General features: G+C 44.1%; 1 protein-coding gene across 2 annotated transcripts in view; it reads left to right on the forward strand.

Moving 5' to 3' along the window:
- The first annotated feature begins 8,235 nt into the window (after nt 1-8,235).
- PANK1 (pantothenate kinase 1) overlaps nt 8,236-27,427 on the forward strand; it is a 30,208-nt gene continuing 11,016 nt past the window's right edge. Inside the window, exons 1-3 of one of the 2 annotated variants that reach the window (XM_056849467.1) lie at nt 8,236-8,479; nt 23,226-23,578; nt 25,452-25,705. In XM_056849467.1, the coding sequence (XP_056705445.1) occupies nt 8,236-8,479; nt 23,226-23,578; nt 25,452-25,705 (851 nt within the window). Of the gene's footprint in view, nt 8,480-9,329; nt 9,404-23,225; nt 23,579-25,451; nt 25,706-27,427 lie in introns of those variants that run through there. The other variant, XM_056849468.1, reaches the window with a different exon arrangement.

Genomic DNA, 27,427 nt, shown 5'->3' on the forward strand with positions numbered 1-27,427 from the left:
GACTGGAAATGTATTATTATAATACGACACACTGCCATCTGGTATGAGTAGGAAAAGAGGTTTTCCTTTTGACTCGGACTTTGAAAACTTCCCTTCTACCAAACAAAGTAAGCTGTAAGATTCCTTTACTTTTGCTATTAATACCAGAAACAGGTTTCAGATGCTTCTGTTGATTATATTGAAGGAGAAGAAGGAGAAGAGTTGGTTTTTATATGCTGACTTTCTGTACCACTTAATGCAGAATCAAACTAGCTTACATTCACTTTCCCTTCCCCTCCCCACAACAGACACCTTGTGAGACAGGTGAGGCAGAGAGAGCTCTAAGAGAACTGTGACTAGCCCAAGGTCCCCCAGCTGGCTTCATGTGGAAGAGTGGGGAAACCAACCCGGTTCACCAGATTAAAGTCCACCACTCTTAACCACTACACCACGCTCAGGAAAATACATTTCTTAGCTCTAGCTCTACCTTTGTTCCTACTATGTCTTCAGCTGCAGAATTACATTTTGAGGGTTCAGGTTTGAACTATTCAGGGATGTGTTGAATTGTCTGCAGTTTTATTACTGTAACTGCAGAAAGAAGGGACTCTCTCTCTCTTATCCAAACCCCATGAAAGATAGCAGTGGAAACCCCCCCCCCCTTCCAGGCTTTAGGTTTCCTCAGCACCTTCTGTCCCCTCATCTCAACCAAGGGAGCTTCCCTGAGATCACCACAGCATCTATCTACTTTACAATGCAACGTTTTGAAACTTGGAAACAGAAACGTAATCCAGCCCATTGTTTTACCCAGCACCACCCAATGTGTTCAAGACTGCCTGCCATTCTATGCAGCAGCAGACCAAGGAGCAGCTCCAAGCTGGGAAATGCCTGGAGATGTGGGGGTGGAGAGTGGGTAGAGCAGGGCTTGGGGAAGGGAGGGATCTCTTCGGGATATAAATGCCATACAGCCCTCCCTCCAGAGCAGCTATTTTCTCCGCGGAAACTGATCTCTGCCATCTGGAGATCCCCAATTCCCACCTGGAGGATGACAACTTTAAACCCAGCTCTTAACAGAAGGATATGAAACCGCCCCCCGCCCCCATACTTCGTTTTTTAACATCCAGTCCAATGAAGACTTCTGGTGAACTTGAGAGAAGGAACAGTGTTTTGTTATTTTGGTTGTCCTGCATTTTTGGCATTGGGGGGGATACCAACAGATGTGTTTGGCAAGCTATTTTAATTTGAATCCCTTCCCATGAGAAATGGTGAGCATGAATGGTGACAGCCTGATTTGAGGTTTAGTAGTAGTTCAGGAATACTACCATAAACTATAAAGGTTCCCCCTCAAAAAATGCTTACATTTGTTTAGTTTGCTGCTTCTCTGATCTATGCTGACTTGGAATTATTCTGTTTTAATTCTCACTATGTATTGCACTGTGGTGAGGAGAATGCACTCAGGATCAATTAAAAACAAAACACTTTTATTGCTTAACAATAAAAAAAGCCTGCAAAATTAGCTCTCCCTAGGATCAGAAACAGCATCCTATGTCTTGCAATGACCAGGAAGATGCTTCTAAAAAACTCACAGGCAGGGCATAAAGTTAACACCTCTCCCCTATTGTTTGTTTCCTGTCACCTGTTATTGGGAGGTATACTGTCTCTGAACATGGTGGTTCTATTTAGCTATCAAAGCTAATAGCCACTGATCACCTGTCCTCTGGGAATTTTTCTAAAACTATGTTTGTGCCAAACTAAGCATTACACACAGGAAGTGTTTATAAGCTGGTGTGAGTTACACTGAAGAAGTTTGCTTATGAAATGGTAGAATTACTCGAGAAGACCGTCTGTGCCTTTGAAGACCGCTGTCATGAGTTTATGAAGTTGTTCCTACAGCTGACAACTACACTGCTCAACAGCAAGTTTAATTTAAGGACTATATAGAAACGAATATTGTATGGTGAATAAGACTCCAATAGGGTTTGTTGTGTAATTGCTGGAATCATAGGGCTACTATTTAAAAAGCATATATTAATACTATTGTGTGGCCACCTATACTGAATTTCTGTCTATAACACATTCCCGACATTCATTTTTAATGAAACACAGAAGACCTGGCACTGTTTCTTTAGAGGAAAAAAAACAGTAACCCAGACCAGTAGGGATTATATAAAAGGTAAAGGTTCCCTGTGCAAGCACCGGGTCATTTCTGACCCATGGGGTGACGTCACATCCCAACGTTTACTAGGCAGACTTTGTTTACGGGGTGGTTTGCTATTGCCTTCTCCAGTCACCTACACTTTACCCCCAGCAAGCTGGGTACTAATTTTACCGACTTCGGAAGGATGGAAGGCTGAGTCAACCTTGAGCCGGCTACCTGAAACCAACTTCCGTTGGGATCGAACTCAGGTCGTGAGCAGAGCTTTGGACTGCAGTACTGCAGCTTACCACTCTGCACCATGGGGCTCCTAGGGATTATATAGACAGCATGATATCAATGTTAAATCAGTTTAGACTTCATAATGACATCACAAGACAAACAAGAGTAAGAACAGAGTATCTCCAGTGGGGCAAAGCCTGGGCCTCTGTGCTTATATTCCTCTCCTCCCAGTCTCTGCAACCAACCTTGCATATGTTAGGAAAACCTTTGCCTCTTTCCCCTACCGTCTCTCTCTCTTGCCCAAGGTTGACCCTCAGCCTCTGATTCCACCCTACCTTACAGCAAGTGCAAACGGTGCCAGGAAATGAAACAGATTGCACAAAAAGGAACTGTGCTTACGTACACTCTTAAAGCTCTCCTGAAGCCAGCAACATGCTGCAACGATGAGCAGAAAGTGCAAACGCTGTGCGCAGATGTGCTAATCGGGATGCTGTTTGGACGGAAGCCGGACTGGTTGGACAACATCCCTGTCAGGCACATGTCTACTGAGTCAGACTCTCCAGTTGCTGTTTATCCTGCTGTAGGAAAAATGAAACCAGACATCCAGGTGCCAGAAAAATGGTTAGAATATTTCCAACCATTCCTGAATTATAGAAATAATTATATTTGGATTTGGAATGTTTCCAATATTTGTGTGTGTGTGTTAAGTGCCATCAAGTCGCTTCCGACTCATGGCGACCCTATGAATGAAAGTCCTCCAAAATGTCCTATCTTTGACAGCCTTGCTCAGATCTTGCAAATTGAGGGCTGCGGCTTCCTTTATTGAGTCAGTCCATCTCTTGTTGGGTCTTCCTCTTTTCCTGCTGCACTCAACTTTTCTTAGCATGACTGTCTTTTCCAGTGACTCTTGTCGTCTCATGATGTGACCAAAATCCGATAGCCTCAGTTTAGTCATTTTAGCTTCTAGGGTCAGTTCAGGCTTGATTTGATCTATAACCCACTGATTTGTTTTTTTGGCAGTCCCCGGTCCGTAACACTCTCCTCCAACACCACATTTCAAAGGAATCTATTTTCTTCCTATCAGCTTTCTTCACTGTCCAGCTTTCACACCCATATAGTAATAGGAAATACGATATATTTCCTAACATATTTACCAATATTTACTAATGAGCATGATTAATGGGCAACAATGGGAAGGGACAATGTTAAACAGATATGGTGAGAGGAACAGGGAGTGGCTGTAAGGTTATTTAAAGGGATTTGTATTCTGTTTATACACTCTGCCTGTGAATGTGTGATCCAACAATGGGAGAGCCAGTGTGGTGTCCCATTAAGTGGTTAAGAGTGGTGGTTTGGAGCGGTGGACTCTAATCTGAAGAACTAGATTAGACCTCCACATGAGTGGTGGACACTAATCTGGTGAACCGGATTGGTTTCCCCACTCCTCCACATGAAGCCAGCTGGGGGACCTTGGGCTAGTCACAGCTCTCTCAGTCCCACCTACCTCACAGGGTGTCTGTTGTGGGGAGGGGAAGGGAAGGTGATTGTAAGCCGGTTTGATTCTTCTTTAAGAGGTAGAGAAAGCCTCTACTTCATAACCATTTAGCTAATGCCAAACCACAGATATGAATACCCAGATATAAAGATTTATAGGAGGAGCCCAGTTTCTGGTCTGGGAGTATATGCTGCTGTGGAGTTGCTGAAGCTAAGTAGGTGTCCATCTGAGATGTAAACTGGATGGGAATCCCACATAAGAGCAGGAGATGTGTACAAGGGATATTTTCAAACATGATCAAAGGTAAGGGAAAAGAATTAATTATTCTTAATACTTTTACCTTAATTATGGATTCTTGTGGCCATGACCAAAACACAACCTACATTTGCCATATGAAAAATGGAACTAAGAGCCATTTTGATTTATACTACAAAATTATATACAGCAAACTATGTGAAATCATATGTTGTTATGTGTGTGAAATGACTGATTGGGGTTTAAAGGTAAAGTTACATGCAAATATACTAGGACTCAAAGTTGGATGATGAAGAAGAGTTGGTTTTTATATGCCGACTTTCTCTACCACTTAAGGAAGAATCAAACCAGCTTACAATCACCTCCCCTTCCCCTCCCCACAACAGACACCCAGTGAGGTTGGTGGGGCTGAGAGAGCTCTAAGAGCTGTGACTAGCCCAAGGTCACCCAGCTGGCTTCATGTGCAGGAGTGGGAAACAAATCCAGTTCACCAGATTAGTGTCTGCCGCTCAAATGGAGGAGTGGGGAATTGAACCCGGTTCTCCAGGTCAGAGTCTACCGCCCCAAACCACCGCTCTTAACCACTACACCACACTGGCTCTCAGCCCTGCATGAACACTCTATATACATCCAACCAAAATGTGCAACCAAAGTGTCTTCCATACAAGAATGTTGTACTGTGTGAAGAGATCCTAACAGCAGTCTTCTATTAGTCTTCAGAGGATTGGTAAGAAGGTGAAACCCAACCAAGCTGCAAATGTCAACTCTGCTGTGTATTTGACGGTGACAGAAGTAGGTCAAGTAGGGAAGCTGTACTTGCCTCACACCTCTTATTCAGGTGGTGGGAAACAGGCGTAGAAGAAAGCAAGGGGACCTGGACAGAGGTTTCAGGATTAGGAACCGAGAACCGGTACCAATGACCAAACTAGACTGTGGTGAGATCACTTTACCCAGGGGTAACTTAACTATCTCTGTCATCCTGGCAAGTGTAAGGAGGCATTTGTGTGTGTGTTAAGTGCCGTCAAGTCGCTTCCGACTCATGGCGACCCTATGAATGAAAGTCCTCCAAAATGTCCTGTCTTTGACAGCCTTGCTCAGATCTTGCAGATTGAAGGCTGTGGCTTCCTTTATTGAGTAAGTCAATTTACTACACAACAAGTACAGATATACGAAGGATGGTTTGTAAGTTAATATCCAGGAAAAGTGCATGGGGGGCAGTAGAAGCAGGCCCACTGGCCCTGACCCCACATATATTCAATATAGAGAAGAGTGGACCTCCATATAGATGTATGTGTATATTAGACATACAACCAGCATTTTCCAGGGTTCCTGAGTGCATGGTTAAAGCTTATGCACATATATTTACAATGCCTCCCTAAGCAGAGTTACCCTTTCCTAATTCCACTGACTTCAATGGACTTTGAAGGATGTAATTGTGCTTAGCAGAGTTACACCCTTCTAACGCCATTGACTTCAACAGACTTTGAAGGATGTAATTCTGCTTAGGATGGCATTAATTATTCTTTATTCACATTATGCTAAAGGCATGTAGTTATAGTGCCAGTGAGCACAACCTTTCTTCTTCCTGTGCACATTGAGTCTCCCCAGGAGTGTAACTTGTGAACACTCCTCACGTGGTCATTTGTATTACTTGGGACAGAGGGGTTTATTTTTGGAGAAGCATACTAGCAGAGACAAAGTTTTTGCTAATAGATGCATTTATATTTTTAATTTCCCAACTTTTTCAATTCAAAGAGGGGCCATGGCACCGGTAGAGTATCTCACGTTCAGCCCCTGGCATCTTCTGTTTAAAAAAGGATCGCGTTGAAGGGGATGCGAAATACCTTTGCCTGAGGCTCTGGACAGGTGCTGCCAGTCAGAGGGTTGGATGTGACAGATCTGCTATGGCTCAGTGGTAGAGCATCTGCTTGGCATGCAGAAGGTCCCAGGTTCAATCCCTGGCATCCCTAGTTAAAGGGACTAGGCAAGCAGGTGATGTAAAAGATCTCTTCCTGAGACCCTGGAGTGCGGCTGCCAGTCTGAGTAGACAATACTGACTTTGATGGACCAAGGGTCTGATTCAGTAGAAGGCAGCTTCATGTATTCATGTGTGTTCCACTCCTAGTGCTGCCTTTCACTGTTTCAAGGCTAGTGGATGTTGTCAGGGGAGGATGCCTTCTGATGGGAGAAAGCAGCAGAAAAGACCAATGGTATCCACCCCAGAGTAGACAATACTGACCTTTACTCTGAATCAGTAGGAGGCAGCTTCAAGTATAACACTTCTACACTGCAACAGATATGATTTGCTTGGAATGGTCGTAAATTGTCCTAAGCCTGTGGAATACAGTGGAGTATGGACGTACAGCAGCCATTTCCATGCGTTTTACCACACACTTGAGACCTGATTCCTTAACATCACTGGGCACCATCATGATATAGAGGACAACTATGGGGAGGGGGTGTTAGGGAGACAGGGCTCCACCCCCCGGACTGGGTTTGGACACCCTAGAAGCTCAAATGACTAAACGGAGGCTATCGTACTTTGGTCACATTATGAGAAGACAAGAGTCACTGGAAAAGACAATTATGCTGGGAAATGTTGAGGGCAGCAGGAAAAGAGGAAGAACCAACAAGAGATCGATTGACTCAATAAAGGAAGCCACGGCCCTCCATTTGCAAGATCTGAGCAAGGCTGTCAAACAGAGGACATTTTGGAGGAAATTGATTCGTAGGGTCGCCATGAGTCGGAAGCAACTTGACGGCACTTCACACACACATGACCAGCACCAATGCATACAGGAAAACAGGCCGCCGCCTCAGGTCAATGGCGGTCTGGGTCTAAAAATATTGTTTGCCAGGAGACGAAGGGACCCCCACCCACAACTATAAGGCTATCATTTAACTTTTATAAGGAATAAATAAAATTTTCAAAAAATACCTAAGTGGGAAAAAGGTCCAATTAAAACTTTAGTTGCAGACAGTAATAGTGCTGGAACTTCTATTATATTTTCAAGCTACTAAAAGGTCATACTAAAAGGCAGACCCAACAAGAGATGGATTGACTCAATAAAGGAAGCCACAGCCCTCAATTGAGCAAGGCTGTCAAAGATAGGACATTTTGGAGGGCACTGATTCACTTAATACACACACATTGGCCATTTATGCATGGGAGGTTTTACCTTGGATTTGCTGCTCTCTAGATGCACATAGATCAAATCAAGCCTGAACTGACCCTAGAAGCTAAAATGACTAAACTGAGGCTGTCATATTTTGGTCACGTCATGAGACGACAAGAGTCACTGGAAAAGACAGCCATGCTAGGAAAAGTTGAGGGCAGCAGGAAAAGAGGAACACCCAACAAGAGATGGATTGACTCAATAAAGGAAGCCACGGCCTTCAATTGGCAAGAGCTGAGCAAGGCTGTCCAAGACAGGACATTTTGGAGGACTTGCATTCATAGGGTCGCCACGAGTCGGAAGAGACTTGACAGCACTTAACACACACACACACATGCAAAAGGTCATTAACATTTTTAGCATATTGTCTAATTTTTTTTATTATTTTCCACAATTCAACAAGATTAAACCCATCTCAACAATATAGTCTGTTGTAACAACAACAAACTCATTGCTATTACCGAGAATACGTTATCTATAGTATTCACTGCTATCTACTATATACGACTTCCCCACATCTTCTTCAAGTCACTAATTCTACTGGTTAACACTTTTGCATTTCAAATTAATTTCGAATCCTTGTTTTCTTTCTTGCATTTCAAATTAATTTCGAATCCTTGTTTTCTTTTAGCCTATTGTCTCATGTTTAGGGGGGGGGCCTTGCCACGGGGCAAGCTGACCCCCCGGCCAGTCCCAGGAGGGAAGGGAAGCCGGGACTCTGCGGCTGCTGCTGCCGCCCTCTTCCCCTCCTCCTGCGGCGGGCAGGACGCCTGCGCCTGGCGCTGCCTCCGGTGGAGGGCGGAGGCGCATCCCAGGCGCAAGGAAGCCGCCGAGGGGGGGGGGGCCCGGCGGGAGCGGCGAGCCTCCGCCTCGCCTGCTCGGCTCGTCGGCGCGCGGCGGGGGGAGGAGGAGGAGGAGGACAAAGGGCCCGCGTCCGCCTCGCTGCCGCCGCCGCCATGGGGGAGAGGCTCCGAGGCCAGCCCGGCGTTTCCTCGGCGGCCGCCGCCTCCACGGCAGCCGCCGCCATCCCCACCTGCTCGCTGCACAACGGGCTGCTGCACAACGGCTTCCACCCCAGCAATGGAGAAGCCTCCCGCCCGCTGCTCTTCCGCCAGGACCTGTCCCTGCCCAGCCATGGCTCCCCGGCTAAGAAATGCAGGACGCGGCGGAGGATGGACTCGGGCAGGAAAAACAGGCCGCGTAAGTGAGGAATGCGGAGGGCCGCCTTTGTGTGTGTGTGTGTGTGTATGTGGTGGTGGTGTGCAGTTGCGTTGCATTGCAAGCGTTGCATTGCATTGCATTCGTTGCATTGCAAGCGTGCCAAAAGGGCCGGAGCGGCAATGCTAGGAATTGCTCTCCTCCCCCCTTCCACTGCCCTAGAGTCCGAGCGGCCGTTTCCCAGACCCCTCTTTAAGGTTGCGGGGAGGGGAGAGGGGGGGGGGAAGAGAGAGCGCCTTGGGCGCGAGGCAGGGACGCAGGTAACCCGCCTCGCCCGCCTGCTGTCGCTGTGCAAACGCTGCGACGGGATCCAGGTGGATGGCTCCGCTGCTCGACTCGATTGCAAGATTCCCTTCCTTAAAAAGCGAGATCGCAATAAAAAAATAATAAAAAATAATAAAGCAAAACCCAAGGGCATCTTGGAGATTCCATGGGTAGGGATCTGCCGACTAGGGAAGGCGATCGCTCGCTCCCTCCCGTATTTTGCTCCTAAACCCGAAAGAATCCCCCCCCCCTTGGCCGATCCGCTGCGCGCGACCGGCCTCTTTCCTCCCACCGCACAACAATCAGTTCATTAAATATTGTCCCGTTCCAGCCAATGAGGGCGCGCGGTCTGGGAACACACCCACTGATACCACGTAGGCCTGGCCCGCCGTTGGCCAATGAGGTGGCTGGGAGGGAGGTGGGCGGGGCGGGTTTGCCTTGGGTTCTGCGCCGCTGGATGCAGAAGGCGAAAATGAGAGATTTCTCAATTTTGCAGCCCGCATAAATTTTGACCTTGTTGAAGCAGAGACCAGTTGTTGGGGATGTGAGAGCCGCACGGGCTTGGGGTTGCCGCTGCCAAACCAACCTGCTTCTGGGTCCTTTCCAAACTCAAAATGAAACTCATACTTGATGAGAAACACTGTAAGTAAATGCCATTGACAGCTAAATTGAAGATTGTTTTAAACTTAATTCATGGCGGGTCGCCGTGTTAGTCCGTCTGCAGTAGTAGAAAAGGGCAAGAGTCCAGTAGCATCTTAAAGACTAGCAAAAATATTTTCTGGTAGGGTATGAGCTTTCGTGAGCCACAGCTCACTTCTTCAGATACCAAAGAAGTATCTGAAGAAGTGAGCTGTGGCTCACAAAAGCTCATACCCTACCAGAAAATATTTTTGTTAGTCTTTAAGGCGCTACTGGACTCTTGCCCTTTTCTACTTCTTAGTAGTACAGTGCCTTTCTCTCCCCCTCCCTTCTCTCTCTTTCTCTCATTAAATGTCCAGGATTGCCATAGGAATTGAGAGAGTCTGGTCCAACATCTGATCTCAAGTTGGCTAACATGTGCCTTTGAGTAGAAGGGTGTACTGGATGTTCAAGCGGAGCTCTCCTGTGTTTCTCTGTGAAACCTGTATTTCTCTGTGGCGGTTTTTGCATGGTCAGTTTTGATGCTTGCTCAAAGCTCTTTTTTAAAACGCGACTTTAAAAATGCCTATTCACGGTCACAACGCAAAAGGAGAAATTCCACACACACACCCGCTCGCCTGCTCCTTTGTTCCTGTTTGCATAGCCATTAGCATGTACATAGCTAACACGCCTCTGTTGTTTTGCATAGTTCCTTGAGGGGGATTCTTCGAGGCCAAAGGTCTCGAAAAGGTCGTGTTCAATGGGCTCTTTACTAATGCAAAGCGGGTATGCGCCAAAAGCTTGCAAAATTCAAAAAAATATGCGGGGCAATTCAGCCTGGAATGCGCTGCTAATTACCATGCAAAAATGGCCTGTGAAAAGCTAAATTTCTCCATGTAATCTAAATTTAACTTTTATTTCATCTGAACTCCCTAGTTCAAAAATTAGTATTGTGCATCTGATCAGCACATCTCTTGGTTCTTGGTTTCTTCTTTCCTTAGTAGGTTTTAAAGTTCGGCACACTCTGACAGCATGATGTAGTCAGAAATGCGTAACATTGTAAGGATGTACAATGCCTCTGAAATAATTGTAATAATGACATTTACTTCCTGATCCTAACTTGGTTTGTTTTGTTACCTTTCTGGACAAGCTGCTGAGCTAGCAAATGCCTCTGTCACGCATGCCCATGGGGTAAAATATTTAGAGTGTACTATTATTACTCTCATTACATAGTATTAAAGCTGCGTGTGATAAAGTAAAGCTAGTATGAAAGTTTTGAAGCGTTCACCGGCCTATAGTTGATGAAGAGAGGATAAACTGGTTTGTACACTAGAGTTGCACATGCACCTGATGTGTCAGTCTGGTGTACAGGCCCTGAGTTCAAATTCCTGGATTTATTATGACTACCGACTTAAAGATACAGATTATTGGTGTTAAAGGTGGATATTTTGTCATTAATTATTGTGGTAACGATTGGATTGCATGCTTTGTGATGCAAGACTAAATTGTGAAATCAGTGTGGTTTAATTTCATTGATTTCAGAAGTAAGGCCTGCCTCAGAGAAGCACCTCATGTAAACTTTTTGCGAGCATCATTGGAATCATTCAGGCCAATCTTCAGCTTTATTCAGCAGTAAATTCCCCTGAGCTGAATTAGATGTATACATTGTTAAGCATGTTTAAGGTTGTAAACTGAGAAGGCAGGATTTTGAAAGATGCAGTTCATTGTGAAACAGGTGGAGTAAGGCTGGATTTGCAACGCTGCAGGTATATCCAGGTGCAAAAATAGTTTTTTATTTGTTCTGGTGATGGTGGCTATGTGTAGGTAGCATTTTTTGTTAATCTTTCAGTTCCTTGGCAGTAATAAAAAATAGAATATAATCCTTTTTATGAACTGAAGTACTTTTTTGCCTGTCTACAGTTAGTGGCCTCTTTTCCGTTTATAAAATTTAGTTTTTAAAGGTATAAATGTTTCCTGTTTCTAGCAAAACCAGTAGTTCCGTATAACGCAGTCATGCAACTTCTGTAGCCTTCAAACTCTCCTGAACGGAGAATGTTTAAGTCTGTTTTGACAGAATTACTGGTAGTATTATAAATAAGTATACAGTGCCATCCTAAACAGAGTGATACCTTTCTAAGACCACTGACATCAGTGCGCTTACAAGAGTGTAACTTTGCCTAGGATGGCACTGCTAGGCTAGTAATATGTGTGAAATGGATATGAGGAGGTTCGGTCCAGATTGGATTAACAAGATCAACCGTCTTTGTTGATCTTGTTAATCCCATTTGAATGTCAGATGTTGTTGTTGTTTTTTAAACTATTTGGTTTACACAAACAATTTGAAACCAGTTTGGTTTCACACACTCCTTTGAAAATAAGGAAATACCTATTTTAATCCATGGCACCTTTTCTACGAAGGCTAGAAAGGAATAAAATAGAAGAGATTCCAAGATCCATAAACTTGGGGTGGGAGCTCAGCTGTGTAGGAGCACCCTTTCTTATCATAGTTTGTACACCTCTGCCATTTTCTACCTGTTGATTAATAAAACAAAGATCTGCATTAAAAATCCAATGAAATAAAGAAGATGCACAATGATAAACAATCCCATCTTTCCAGTTTGGTATGACAGTTAACGTGAGCCTCTCAAGGAGCTTGTTAATTATACAGGTTGAGTATCCCTTATCTGGAATGCTTGGGACCAGAAGCGTTCTGTATGTTGGATCTATTTTGGAATAGTTTCATATACATAATGAGATATCTTGGTGATGGGACCCAAGTCTGAACACGAAATTAATTTGTGCTTTATATATGCCTTGTACACCTAGCCTGAAGGTAATTTTATACAACATTTTAAATAATTTTGTGCATATGGGGCATTGTGGGAAACCTGCCGTTGGCTCAACCGGCCTGCACACATGCCATCTTATTACCTTTTGTGGACACTCAACATTTTTTGGATTTTTGGATATCGGATTTCTGAATAAAGGTACACATGAAGCTGCCATATACTTAATCAGACCCTTGGTCCATCAAAGTCAATATTGGCTTCTCAGACCGGCAGCGGCTCTCCAGGGTCTCAGGCAGAGGTCTTTCCCATCATCTGCTTGCCTAGTCCCTTTAACTAGAGATGCCGGGGATTGAACCTGGGACCTTCTGCATGCCAAGCAAATGCTCTACCACTGAGCCTGTATATGTTAAAGGGGCCTCCTTGTGAGGTGCATGAGCTGACTGTATGAAGGCAGCCTGCTTCCGAGAGTTCCTGATTAAGTTAAAGTGTTGCAAGCCTTCAAACTGAAACTATTCTTCTCTGATCACTCACTCTCTGCATGCCATAACCTTTAATTGCAAGAAGCAAGTTAGACAAGTTATGATGCCAAACCATGCACATGCGTAACATGTCTAATAAGGGCATGACAGTCAGAGAGTGTGGAAACAGACTTCTGAAGTAATTCCAGATCGTGCCAAAGTATGTTGAAGAAGTTCAAGGATATCAGTATACCGGGATACCTGCATGTTGTAGTGGTTAACAGGGGCGGACTCTAATCTGGAGAACCGGGTTTGATTCCCCGCTCCTCCTCATGAGTGGTGGACTCTACTCTGGAGAACCAGATTAGATTTCCATACATCCTGCTGAGTAACCTTGGGCCAGTCACAGTTCTCTCAGAACTCTCTCAGCTCCACCTACCTCACAAGGTACCTGTTGGGGAGAGGAGGGAAGGTGATTGTAAGCTGCTTTGAGACTCCTTTCGGTAAAGAAAAGCAGGGTATAAAAGCTTTCCTTCCTTCCTTCCTTCCTTCCTTTCTCCTTGCCAACCCCCCATCCTACAGATTCTAGGAGAATGTTCCCAGTTCTGCTGTGACACTGATCCTACAGAAGGAGTGAGCTCCTGGTTTAAGATCCATTGCAGCCACCCACAGCTACAGTTAATATGGCCGTACCTCCCCCTTGATCTTTAAATTCTTTCAAGTTCATTTTTTACAAGGACATCTTATGAAGAGTTACTCCAGTCTAAGCCCACAGAAATCAGCTCTCCATATGCTTGCATTGCTAACATGCAAGGTTATTGAAAAGCTGAGTGCTAAACCACATTCTTCCATCTTCTGTGAACATTGTATGAAAGGGCACTCTACGAAGTACCTTAAGGGCAAAAATAGAATGCTGATTCTATTCCCAGGCACCGTCATTCTACTATTGGGGCTGTAATTCCAGTCTGGAAACGCTTCTACTACTCCTAGTGGTCATTGTTCTACTTGGGGGGCTGTTATTCCAATCCCAGAGACCCTGGGGCTGCCATTCCACTCTGGGGGCTGTCATTCCAGTCTCAGAACAGTCTGTCTGGGCCCAGAGATTGCAGCTTTTTTGTGCTGTAATGCAGAGTCAAGCCCAGTGGTATACACAAAATCACTTCCCAGACTAGGATGTTGTCCATCACCAAATTGGCCATCCCAGCACTAAACCTCTACTATTTCAATATCTTAAGGTATTGCATTGCATCTTATTGTGAATATATATATTAAATAAATATGTTTCCCCTCCAAAAAAGTTCCCAGGCACTTCTTGAGACTATGCCAACGATTTGTTGAAAAACAAGAATTCTAATCTTAAAACTTAATCTTAATTATTTTGTTTTGACTTTGTACACTAGTAAACTGGATCCATGACCAACTTCTTAATCATCAAGTCGGCCATATCTATTTGAGCATGGAGTGCTGGACTTGAATGGGGGTCTTTTAAATTCTTTCCCTCTAATTCCCTTTGGGGAATTGTAGTCTGTGAATGCATGTCTTGCTGACTGGGCCTTGCCCATCACAGCAAACTCTTCTCTTAAAGCTTTCTGGAAATTGGAGGGCAGCTCTCACAGGTCACTGGGTGTGAGCATTCATGAAGTATCTAAGGGTAGAACAATCTGAGCTAGTTACAGTTTTGGAACTGCTGTTCAGCACCCAAAAGAGGCAGCGTGGTGTAGTGGTCAAGAGCGGGGGTTTGGAGCGGTGGATTCTAATCTGGAGAACCGGGTTTCATTCCCCGCTCCTCCACATGAGTGGTGGACACTAATCTGGTGAACCGGGTTGGTTTCCCCACTCCTACACATGAAGCCAGCTGGGCGACCTTGGGCTAGTCACAGCTCTGTTAGAGCTCTCTCAGCCCCACCTACCTCACAGGGTGTCTGTTGTGGGGAGGGGAAGGTGATTGTAAGCCGGTTTGATTCTCCCTTAAGTGATAGAGAAGTCCGCGTATAAAATCCAACTCCTTCCTCCTCCTAGCCAAGTAAATATTGCCCGTATTCCCTTGTCAGGAAGGTGGTGTTGATTGATTGATTTTGTTCCATTCTGTAAGCTGCCTAGAAATTTTTCATCTCTGTAGAGAGAAGAATTAGTGGCAAGGCTTCCCAATGTGCTAAGTTCAACTCAAGGTTCTGGTGTTGATCCATAAAGTCTGTGGTGCCCAGCATATCTCCATCATTTTGTTCCACCATGACTTTTACAATCAGTTTGAATCAGTGGCTCAGTTATTGCATCTGTGTGCCAAATCCAGTCATCATTCTTTCATCAGTGTTGTAATTCTCTTTCCCTAGAGTCTTGCTTTAGTCTGTGCATCTTCCACAAGCGGCATGTGAGATGCTTTTATTCACGCTGATTTGCAGTGCTATCCTAAACAGAATTATACCCTTCTAAGCCCATTGACTTCACTGGACTTACAAGGAAGTAACTCTGTTTAGGATGGCACAGTTGGATGGCCAGTGATGAGTAGGGGAATTGGGAGAAATAACTGATGTGTTATCTGGCCCAGGCCCTTGGAAAAAGGATGGGTTAGAAGACCAATCACATAATTCCTCATTTTAAGAGAATAATTGGGAAAAAAATCTTGTTTGAGTTATAGAGGGAATCCTGTAGGGCTTGGTTTACTCATATGTGTACATATTGGTGTGAGCTAGCATAGATCACAAACCGAATTATCATTCTGTCACACAATATTGGGTTTGGTTGTTGTATGCTGTGCTGGAAGTCATTAGGGGTTCAGAAATCAAGCTCTATACGGAGTGGGTGAGGCAGCATTTATTGACTGATTGCCAAACTGGAGAGTAGCATCTTAAGTATATTTGAAGCAAGATTATCCTCCACCGCAACTCACAAGCACGTGCCGCTGCTCAGGTATGGTTTCTGACGTCCCAGTTTGGGCTGTGTGAGAGTTCACTTGCAACGGCGTTGGAGATAGTGTTGTGTAATAGTTAAATGCAATGCAATCACTGGCATATTTCCCCTCCCCGCTTATATTGTGCAATCCAAACTTTAAGTAATATACAGCATTGTTTTTCTGTACCATGCCCATACAAACACATGGGTTCAGTTCTAATTGGTTATATAAATACACAAAACTGTGGCTCTGTGGGAGAGATGCTATGCTGAAACTGACTTCAAAGAATTCTTCAGCAAGCCAGAATACTTCTTATACTGTATGAGCAAGAATGTCCGCATTAATTGATTCCAGGTCTAGCATTTTCTGGTCATCTGTGCTCCAAAGTGAATTCGAATTCCCGGTCCAAAGTTGGCTTGGGTCGCTATATTGAAATGCAGATGTTTCTTATTGGGTAACAATTCTGGCTAGCCATTTGCACCTGCCCAGTTTAGAATGTATGTACTTGGAAACTGTGCTAAAGGTACTCTCGCATTATCCATAAATGACCCTTCCCCCAGATAGTTCAGTTGTTGGCATGTATCAGGGTATCTGATCTTTGTAATCTTTTAGATACCTTCTGTTTGCTCAGGCCTAGTACTAGGTAGGTTACCATAATGCCCAGGCTGTAAACTGTAAATAAGTTTAGCAATATCACTTTTGATAATTGGGCAGTTTTTGAGGACTGAGCCCCTTGTAGCTCTGTTTTGTTTTCATTTGCAAGTCTAGATCGCATAATAGATACGTACTGCTTTGCTCTTCTGGCCTTTGCATCATAAAAGCTGTTGAACGTCTGTGGTTTTAGGATAAGATTCCAGAGGTTCTTCTAGAAAGGGATGAACTGGCTTCCTGTCCTAAGTACCTGATGATTTGGTGGCTTTTTGTGTGAACTTTACTACCACACTTGGGGTGTGTGTTAAAAATTCCGTTTTCCTCAGAATCTATGTGTTGGGACTGAAAATAGAAATGGGAAAAATATTGAAGGATGATATTACCTTTGGCTTGTTTTATTGTGTTGTGTGTGTGTGCAATATGTATATATATATTTATATTACGTGTATATATATATATTTATATTACATTTATATTACATATATATATATATATATTACATTTGTTTTCCTGCAACCGATTAACACAACTATCTTTCCATTACGACCATGTCCATTCTGTAGTCTGTCGGAGACTTATTTGCAATGATCTAATTTTTTTTTAATATATATATATATATATATTAGATCATTGCAAATAAGCTCCGACAGACTACAGAATGGACATGGTCGTAATGGAAAGATAGTTGTGTTAATCGGTTGCAGGAAAACAAATGTAATTTTCAGTTCCTGTAGGCTATCCGGGCTGTGTGACCGTGGTCTTGGTATTTTCTTTCCTGACGTTTCGCCAGCGGCTGTGGCAGCCATCTTCAGAGGAGTAACACTGAAGGACAGTGTCTCTCAGTCATTAAAATGTAATTTTAATTCTTATTTCATTGTACTATTTATTGTGTGTTATTTTTGTTGTGAGCCTCAAGCTATGAAATAAATAAAAGATAAATCTTGGGGTCACCTTAAAAGACTAACAACATTTATTCCAGCATTAGTGTTGATTTATGGCTACCCCAGTGGGGTGTTCATAGAAAGAGATCTTCGGAGGTGGTTTTGCCATTGCCTGCCTCCACGTGGACTGAGAGAGTTCTGAGAGAACTGTGGCTGGCCCAAGGTCACCCCATCAGGCTTCATGTGGAGGAGTGGGGAATTGAACCCGGTTCTCCAACCCTCCCCCCGCCATGCAGGATCCCACAATCAAAGCACTCCCAACAGATGGCCATCTAGCCTCTGCTTAAAGACCTCCAAAGACGGGGACTCCACCACCCTCCAAGGCAGCACATTCCACCGTCGAACAGACCTCATCATCAGAAAGTTCTTTCTAATGTTTAGGTGGAATCGCTTTTCTATTAGTTTAAATCCATTACTCCGTGTCCTAGTCTCTGGAGCAACAGAGAACAAGCTAGTTCCCCCATCAACATGAGGAAACCCAACTATCTTCAATATATTTACTTAACTTGGCTATCTTGGCCAACTCTATACCTTTTTGTTGCCATTCATGCAACGTGGGTACTTCTTTTATTCTCAATTTTTTCGCCCATACAGTTCTTGCTGCTGTTGTCTTATCTAAGGATATCTCCCAACTTTTTTTTCCTATTGGTTCAATGTATATGTGATGTCAGGTCATTGGAACCAAGGACTATGATCAAGCGAGTTCCTGTTCAGGCCTCGCAGCCCGTGGCATGAAGGTTCGGTGTGCGCAGCTGGGTGCCTTTGTTTATTTTTTCCCAGTCCAGCCAATGTCCTGTAGCTCTCCTCCCAGTCTCGCCTCTCTTAATAAACAGAGAGTCCGTGCTTTTGAAAACCCCCTCTTTTTAAAGACCCTGTTTACAATTCAAGGGGCGGGGGTGGGAGAGAGATACTGAAGTACCAGTGTGGTCATTTCCTCTGCCACCATCCAAATCATATAGGCAGATCTCTCGACTGCAGCTATGGATTTCTACAGATTAGAGTGTTTTCCCCGATGCTTTGTTGGCTTTGGATGAGCAATCTCAATTATTTGGTGTCGCCGATTTACAGTTGACATGTTAACTTTCGCAGATATCCGTTGCCGAAAGATCTCTTCCATATGGTGCAAGTTGGCTATTCTTTCTGCAGCATTCACAAATTGTTAGGTAGATATAGCAGTCCAGGAGTGTGAATTTGTAACTGTCTTGACAAAGCTTTTAGTTACAGCTCTCTGTAGCTTAAAAAACAGGATTTGTGTAAGTCTGTAATGAGATTAAGCTTCACTATATCATGGCACAATATGAGGTGGGCCGGTTTTTTTTTTTACAGTGTTTAATGTGGATGCCCTAGACCAGGGGTCCCCAACTTTGTTGGCTTTGGATGAGCAAAGCCTGTGGGCACCGTGGCACCCATTGACATATTTTCTGGCACCCTCCAAGTATATTTAGGAACTGGGTGTGACCAGGTAGAGCTTTTGGCCAGCAAGGCTTCTGATCGATTATTGGAGATTTAATTGCCTGTGCAGATTTTTTTTTTTTAAGTGTTACATTGGCAGCTGCTGCCACCACAGCAAAAGGATCTGTGTCAGAATTTCAAATATGCCGGCAGGATCAAAAAGATTGGGAATCCCTGCCCAAGACTATTATTTTGTCAATATTGGCCTCAAGTCTTCTGTGCATTTTTTTTTAAAAAAAGAAATACAGGTGGAATTTAATTGGAAGCATTATGCATCCCCTTACAGGGCATTGCCGTTTAGACAAACGCTTTGTTAACTTTTGGGGGTTTTTTTTGTGTGTGTGTGATTTGTAGATTAGTCTCCCGTTGAGCAGACTTCGGCACGTGTAGTACTGGGATTCTTCTTCCTTTCAGAAACAGGGTCAGAGTACATTTATTTTTGTCAGTACAGAGAGGTAGTTTTGTTTTTGTTGCAGTGGCACCTCAAAGATTTTGACCTGACCATTCAGCCAAATGACCTCGCTGGTTGCTGTAGCCAAACCAGCCTCTGACCGAGGGAGGCTATGGGGCAGTATTCATTTGCAGGTCAGTATGGATTCTTTGCGGTAAAGCAGGAATTTTTACTGGGGAATCTTTGTTGTGATAGTTAGTAGGTAGAGGGTTTGTGGCAAATAATTGGAAGTACAAATACAATCCCGGGCTATGAAAAATCTCTGGCTAGAAAACTGTGTTGGTATCTTAGTGAGCGTGCACAGCTCATAATACAGATTCTGTTTTACACCACAGGGCTGGGTCTTTGGTCATCATGTGGTCTGGGTGGAGGCGTAGTCTTTTTAAAAATTATTTACCAAGTTTCAAGTGTATGGTATGCAGGAACTTTGGAGTGGGTTTTTTTGCCTGTTGTAAACAAGCACATTAAAAACCTGATTCCAAGTCGAGGTACAATATGAAGTGGAAATAGATTGGGGGGGGGGGCTGTGGCTCAGTGGTAGAGCTTCTGCTTGGCATGCAGAAGGTCCCAGGTTCAATCCCCGGCATCTCCAGTTAAAAAGACTAAGTAAGTAGGTGATGTGAAAGACCTCTGCCTGAGACCCTGGAGAGCCGCTGCCTGTCTGAGCAGACAATACTGGCTTTGATGGACCCAGGGCAGCATAAGGCAGCTTCATGTGTTCATGTGTTCTTTACTATGATAGAAAGTTGAGTCCACCTTTCCGTGGGGAAAGAAGATAATTTGCGATCTTTGAGGTGCAACATTTGAAGATTTGGATATCTTACACAGTATATAATCAGGGGTTTCTGCGAGTTTGGTTTATCTCCCATGCAAGTGCAGTTTTCTACTGCTGACAAATGAAACAGAGTTGCAGAAATCTCAAGCGTGTCAACAAAGTGCCATCCATATATATATATACACACTTTTTTTTTAGGAGGGATAGGAAGGGAATTGGAGAAGCAGGACGTGTTCAGGGAAGGGGTTCCAGAAGAATAATAATTGGGTTTTATATGCTGACTTTCTCTACCACTTAAGGAAGAATCAAACCGGCTTACAATCACCTTCCCTTCCTTTCCCTACAACAGACACCCTGTGAGGCTGAGAGAGCTCCAAGAGAGCTGTGATTAGTCCAAGGTCACTCAGCTGGCTTCATGTGGAGGAGTGGGAGAACCAACCTTTTTCACCAGATTAGCCTCCGCCGCTCATGTGGAGGAGTGGGGAATCAAACCTGGTTCTCCAGATTAGAGTCCACCTTTCCAAACCACCACTCTTAACCACTACACCATGCTGGCTATTCTAGCGCTGGCTATTCTGTTCTTTCTGTCAGGTTGTTCAGAAAGGTAGCGTCTTTCTTACAAGGAAGTGAAGGTTATGAATATTTTCAGCTTCTTTACTGTTCAGGGCTCCAAATACACTGAGGCTACTGCACTTATCTATGTCAGTGCTATGTATGTTGCATTGGGCATAACATTTATTCATTTGGAGAATTTATAACTTATCATTGGACATAACAGTCCTCAGGGCCTCTTCCAGACAAAATTATAAAAAGACATGAAGCTCTCTGGGTAACCTTGTGCTATTTGCTTTCTCTCAGCCTCACTTGCCTAACGCAGTGTTGTGAGATGGGGAAACCCATGTATGTATGACTTCCCCTGATTTCCGCGGAGGAGGGACCGAATAAAAATGATCCTGTAAGGGCAAGATTAAAAAATGAGTAGATATAACAAATAGGTAAGATCAATGTGAGTAATGATCCTAGACAAATGTGTCAAAGTAACAGATTTCTGAAGCTTTGGTGCCACCACAAAGAAGGACGTCTCTCTGGTAAATGCTTGCCTCACTTCCAAAGACAGGGTCTTCGGTGATTATTTTAACTGATGGGTTGGTTCGAGTGGAAGGGAGCGGTTCCTTAGTGACCAGCACTTATGAACCTTGAAACGAACTGGAAGCCAGTGAAAAGGGCTTATAAGGACCTTCTTTACCCCATAACCTAGCCTGTGCATGTGGCATCTGCATGTCAGAGTCCTTACCGCCAAGCAAGTACAACTGTGGCATAACAACACTGCAGGTGGTGTTCAGACTGGTGCTAGGAACCTTTTTGGCGTTACACCCATTGCATGACTGTTTGTTGGCAGCCTCAACTGAGGTTGTTTAAACTAACCCTCTGCTTTAATATTTCCTAGTGCCGCATCAATGTGTTTTAATTCAGTCGTCATCTTTAAGTACCATGGGAAATCACTGGTTAAAACAGACCAAGGAATCTTGAGGTTGGGCTTGTCTGGTTTTTCTCCCCTTGGGACAGGGAGCTAAATTCTCCTGCATTTCCTTGCTAAACGAGGAAGAACTTGTCCAAGCAGGCTTCTTCTTCACTCCCTTGCAGTAGTTGTGTCAAGGCTAATAATAGGAGGGAGAGGAACTATTTCTGGAGCGTTGTTTAGCAAAGAAGGAGAAGGGAAAGAGAGCAACCTAGGAAGTGTTTTGTCCCTTCTTTTCCCCTTCGGTTCCATTTAAGCAATTCTAAGAATCACATGTAATCAGATTATAGACAGACTGCGTGAGGATTTCATGGTCAAGATTTATGCAAGATTTATGCAAGGTCTTGTTGGCACTTTATACATGTCTGTGTCTTGGTGGTGAAACAAGGACAAATGTTTCCCCAAATAGCAGGAGTGGTTGTTGGACACAGCTATTTTTGGACTGAATGAGTGGGCTACTCTCCAGAACACAGATCTCTGCTCAGTTAAAACACATCACGTTCACTGTTTTCTCTCCATCAGCACCAGTGGGATTTCTCTGAAAAACCCCGGCCTGTCATAGCCTCTCTAGCACCACGGAAGAATGTGGTGCTTTAGAGGATAACAAATTTTTATTTAGATAATTATACCCTGCTTTTGTCCCCGAAGGGGGACTCAAGATGGTCCCCCCTCTCCATCAGCGGGAAGATTTTTGGGGCGGGGCTGGGGCGATTGCATGCGCGCATGGCTACGCACTATGAGATTACATCGCTTCCGGGTTTACCCCCGGAAGCGCCACATCACCACGGCTGCTTTAGCACTCAAACCCCTGAGGTTTGCTAGAGGTTTGAGTGCTAAAGCTGGGTTTGGGGAGGGGCAGGGTCTTCAGTGCCATAGAGAGCAGGGTTTGGGGAGGGGAGGGTCTTCAATGCCATAGAGTCCAATTGCCAAAGCAGCCATTTTCTCCAGGGGAACTGATCTCTGTTGCCTGGAGATCAGTTGTAATTGCAGGAGATCTCTAGCCACTATCTGGAGGCTAGCACAGGAACGAATATAGTAACAAAGTGCAAAAAGTGTATTGGAAAGCTACACAACTATACAATGAACTATACTATAACAACCTAATACTAATGCTATATCTATCCTAAAATAAAGTGCAATCAAATTTATGACAATGACATTGAAGTCTATACAATACAAAGTTAAAGTATCCATACAGGTAAGGAAGTTAATAGTGCACTTTTCAATTGTGACCGGCAGGGGAAGGCTGTTGCCTCAATTTTAGTTCCTCATCACGATACCAAAGACAAGTTGTAATGTTAACTACTGAAAAATAAGAACAAATAGTTACATCAGCATTGTACTTTACCAATATGGATACTTACCAGTGTGGATACTATTAACTTCCTTACCTGTATTAGGTTGTTATAGTATAGTTCATTGTATAATTGTGTAGCTTTCCAATACACTTTTTCACTTCATTACTATTTTCGTTCCTGTGCTGATTTCCAAATCTCTGTGATATATATGCACAGTGGTGTCTATTTTTCCAGTAACCACCTGGAGGCTGGTAACCCTAGTGATAGGACAGGGACAACAAGACCTGTGGTTAGTCTAATGGATGAAACAGGGTGCTCTTCTCCCCTTTCCCCTCCTTCCTGAAATACAATTTAATTGAAATTAGAGCAGTTGCTAAATAATTGTGAGCATGACTTGAGCAGGAATTGCCAAAGCGGCCATTTTCTCCAGGGGAACTGATTTTTGTCTCCTGGAGAGCAGTTGTAATAACGGGAGATCTCCAGCCCCACCGGGAGGTTGGCAATCCTAGCTGCAGGTGATCATCTGTTTGATTTCATGGACTTTTTCTTTCCAATGAATTTTGAGAAATATCTTGGTTAACTTGTTTTTACCCCCCCTTCCCTTTTTGTTCTTTTCCCCTAGCATTCCCATGGTTTGGCATGGATATTGGTGGAACCCTTGTTAAACTGGTCTACTTTGAACCAAAAGACATTACAGCTGAAGAAGAACAGGAGGAAGTGGAAAACCTGAAAAGCATTAGGAAGTATTTGACTTCCAATACGGCTTATGGTAAAACTGGTATTCGAGATGTCCACCTTGAATTGAAAAACTTGACAATGTGTGGACGCAAAGGGAATCTTCACTTCATCCGTTTTCCAAGCTGTGCTATGCACAGGTTCATACAGATGGGCAGCGAAAAGAACTTCTCGAGCTTGCACACCACGCTTTGTGCCACAGGAGGGGGAGCCTACAAGTTTGAGGAAGATTTCCGTATGGTATGTTGGAATTTCAGACATTTTTGTTTAAGGAGCGTTCCCCCAAGGTGGTAGGATTGCCAAATCAAATACAGGAGAGCATTTCCGTAACCCAAACGTAAATCGTTTTGCCACTTCAAACTTGCTTCTAAGCTTAAGTAATGGTTGACTACAAAGAGCTATCTGAAACAGCTTTTTCCCTTTGGTTAAGGGGGTGGGTGTGTTTGCCAATATCTGCTGTATCATGTTTACAAATGTGCCTTACTGACCATTTCTCCCCTTATCTCTACACTGGTTTGCCACTGTTATTAGATGAACGCTGACCTACATGAGTTATGGTTCACCAGTCAGACAAAGCCATCAGCTGTGAATTGTAGCTTAGAAGCTGTTTGGCCAAGCCCAGAAGTTTATCAGTGAGCAATTAAATCGTGAAATTCACTGCCAGGTGGATGTATCGATGGCTACTGGCATAGCATAGATGACTTTAGAAGAAGAAGAGTTGGTTTTTATAAGCCAATTTTCTCTACCTTTTAAGGAGAATCAATCTGGTTTACTTTCCCTCCTCTCCCCACAACAGACACCTTGTGAGGTAGATGAGGCTGAGAGAGCTCTAAGAGAACTGTGACTGGCCCAAGGTCACCCAGTTGGCTTCATGTGTGGGAGTGGGGAAACCAACCCGGTTCACCAGATTAGAGACCGCCGCTCATGCGGAGGAGTTTAGATAGGTTCATGGAGGGGAACCTCCATAGTTACTCGGTAAACCTCTGAATTCCAGTGCTAGGAGGTAACAGCAGGGGAAGGCCTTGGCCTATATGCCTATAACTGTTGGTTCTCTAAGGCAACTTGTGATCACTGTGTGAAACAGGATGCTGGACTAGATGTATCATCACTGGTACGACCCAGCAGGGCATTACTTAAACTCTTATACCAAGTCCATGGTGGGTCACCGTACATAGGCCTATGATACGGATGCCAGGTCCCTCTTTGCCACCGGCGGGAGGTTTTTGGGGCAGAGTCTGATAAGGGTGGGGTTTGGGGAGGGGAGGGGCTTCAATGCCATAGAGTCCAATTGCCAAAGCAGCCATTTTCTCCAGGTGAACTGATCTCTATCGGCTGGAGATCAGTTGTAATAGCAGATCTCCAGCTAGTACCTGGAGGTTGGCAACCCTAGCCTATGATGAAAATTGGCAGCTGTTTTGACATTGCTGCCTGCTGAAAGAATTGGATGTAACTGCTATAAAAGGAATACTTAACAACAGTGATCCATTTTGGATTGACACAAATTGTCCCCAGGCAGTATTTCAGCCCAAGGCTGTTCATAAAGTGTTAAGTCAGCTGTGAAGTGCTGCTTCTAGTTTATAGAATGATAATTGATAAACCGTGTCTTAATAGAAATACTCTGACTTTGTAGCTGCAGTTTGAACCTAGAGAGAGCCATTCATTTTAAAGGAGTCCAAAGGGGTTTCTCACCAGTATATGCCAGCAACATCGTTGCTTCTTATTATTGCTTCTTCTCAAAGCAAATTTTGGGTAGGATTTTGAAACTGTGTAAAACCCTGTTTGCAAGAGGCAAAAGCAGGCTGAAAGCACAAACCTGGAGCCCTGGGTTCCCTCTCGTACACACCTCTCTCTGGCCTAACAGAATAGCAGTAAGATCCCTTCAGTGAGAAGAAAGGCCCATACCTCTGGGGTGTAGCCCGTGGCGACATTTATGTGCACGTTGTCAACAGAGCTTGAAACTTCCAGGACAAATAATACTGTTTAAAAAATTGCTTGAGCAATGACCCTTTGTGCTACTCAAACAGGACAAAGTACTTGAGCGAAAAACCTTTCGACCCTTTTCGTTAGTTTTATGCTGTATCAAAGGGTATTCACTTATTAACTTCTCTTGCAGATTGCTGACCTGCAGCTTCATAAGCTAGACGAGTTGGACTGCTTGATCCAGGGCCTGCTTTATGTGGATTCTGTGGGATTCAACGGCCAGCCAGAGTGCTATTATTTTGAAAATCCTGCGGATCCCGAACGGTGTCAGAAAAAACCTTACTGCCTTGATAATCCGTATCCTATGTTGCTGGTTAACATAGGCTCTGGGGTCAGCATCTTAGCAGTGTATTCCAAGGATCACTACAAGAGAGTTACGGGGACCAGGTGAATACATTGTCTGAGGAGAGGAGATCCACTTTCTTCTTCTGAAATGGAATGTCAATTTATCTCGATAAGAGGTTTCAACTCTGTCACATCAGGTCTCTCTTAAGTCACGTGGAAGTTATTTAAAACATGAGTGCTTTTCTTTGTTCCTTCCTATCTACATATGTGAGCTCTGAAATAGGGATCACAGGCATGTCTCCTACCTTCTCTGGCAAGTGGCTCTTCCATTGGAATGGAGGAAGCTTCTTACAGGCCATTCCTGAGGGGAGTGGCTGCGCTGGTGGCTGGAGGCAGTGCAGCTGAGCCACCTCCAAAAGAGGATTCAGCCCCTCCCCCTTAAGGCAGAAAGTTGCCCTTACTTGCAAGCCCCGTGGAACCGCTCCATAGCGTTCTGCGTGGCTACACCACCTAAGAAGGTGGTGTGAGGGCATAGGGGGTGTTCCCGGCCTGAAAGGCGGCTCTGCCCCAGGACGCCCCAGGACGTGCGCTGTCAGGACGCAGGTGGGAAGCCAAGCCAGCGTTGCTGTGGCAGTGCAGAGGGGACGGTGACTGCACCCCAACACCAGAGCCCCTGCAAGTTGTGGCGGTGCAAGTGGCCTGGGCGCTGGCGCATGTGGCGCCGATGCCGGCCCTTGCGCGTCTCCACACCACTTTCACCCCCACAGGTCAGGAATGGGCTTGTTAGACTGAAGAAAGGCTTCCGATTTTGCTTAGTGCAATGGTTGTGCCAGGATTTCATCCAATGTCTTCTTCCAGTATGGTTGACTGGATCATCCAAGGTGTTGTGGATGGGTCCTAGAGGACAGAATAGCTTTGTGGGAGCAGGTAAAATAGAAGCCAGGCTCACTTCATGCCCTACAACTTCAGTCAATGCAGCTAGGTAGAATTTTTTTTAAAGCTCTGCAATTTCAACATAAAGGCCTCATCTGCTTGTGCTTAGCAATATCAGTAGCTCCCATTGCTTCGCCGTATTTTTTAAGCTCTGACATAGGCCTTAGAAGACGCTCATCGAAGTCTTGCAAACATGTCCATGCCTGACAAGAAAGTGCTCTTAAAAAAAACAAACACCAGTATAAATATTTTCCAAAGATTTTATTTTTATAAATATAAGCAGAACAGAAAAAAATAGAAGCCATATCACAAGCATCGATTACAATTACATCAGAGAAAAAAAGAAAATATACATATGATATAATAAACAACATACGATGATAGTAACAATGAGCAGTAAATTGTAATATAATATTTCACATTAAATGGTGATTATCATAATACATCTTAACATAAATCTCAAGATATCCTGTACAGTACTTGATAAGAACTGATTAAAAAAGCTTTCAATGGTGATTACTATTATAAATTTCTAAAAATGCTTCCCGAATAATAAAAACTGAGTTAGCATATTGTCATCTATCCATAATTAAATGTTTTTCGAAGACCAGCAAAAAAATCTTTATTGGCTTTCACTATGCTGGAGGGGAAGGAGCCACATAACCTGGAACTGTCCCATGGATTACATTTTTTGTTTAAAGCAGCCTGCCGTAAAGGCTTGTTAAATGGTTTTAAAAGACGTGTGTAAACATGGGCACGTGAAGTAGCGTAGGAAGAGCAAACCAAATCTCCCACAGGTTCTGTTGGCCTTGGAGCTCTCACCTCTCCTCCTTGAATTGTGCGGTTTCAACGTCCTCAGACATTCCCCTTTTTCAAAGAAGCAAATAGGAA

The sequence above is a fragment of the Euleptes europaea genome, chromosome 5 (assembly GCF_029931775.1).
Source record: "Euleptes europaea isolate rEulEur1 chromosome 5, rEulEur1.hap1, whole genome shotgun sequence".
Classification (NCBI taxonomy): domain Eukaryota; kingdom Metazoa; phylum Chordata; class Lepidosauria; order Squamata; family Sphaerodactylidae; genus Euleptes; species Euleptes europaea.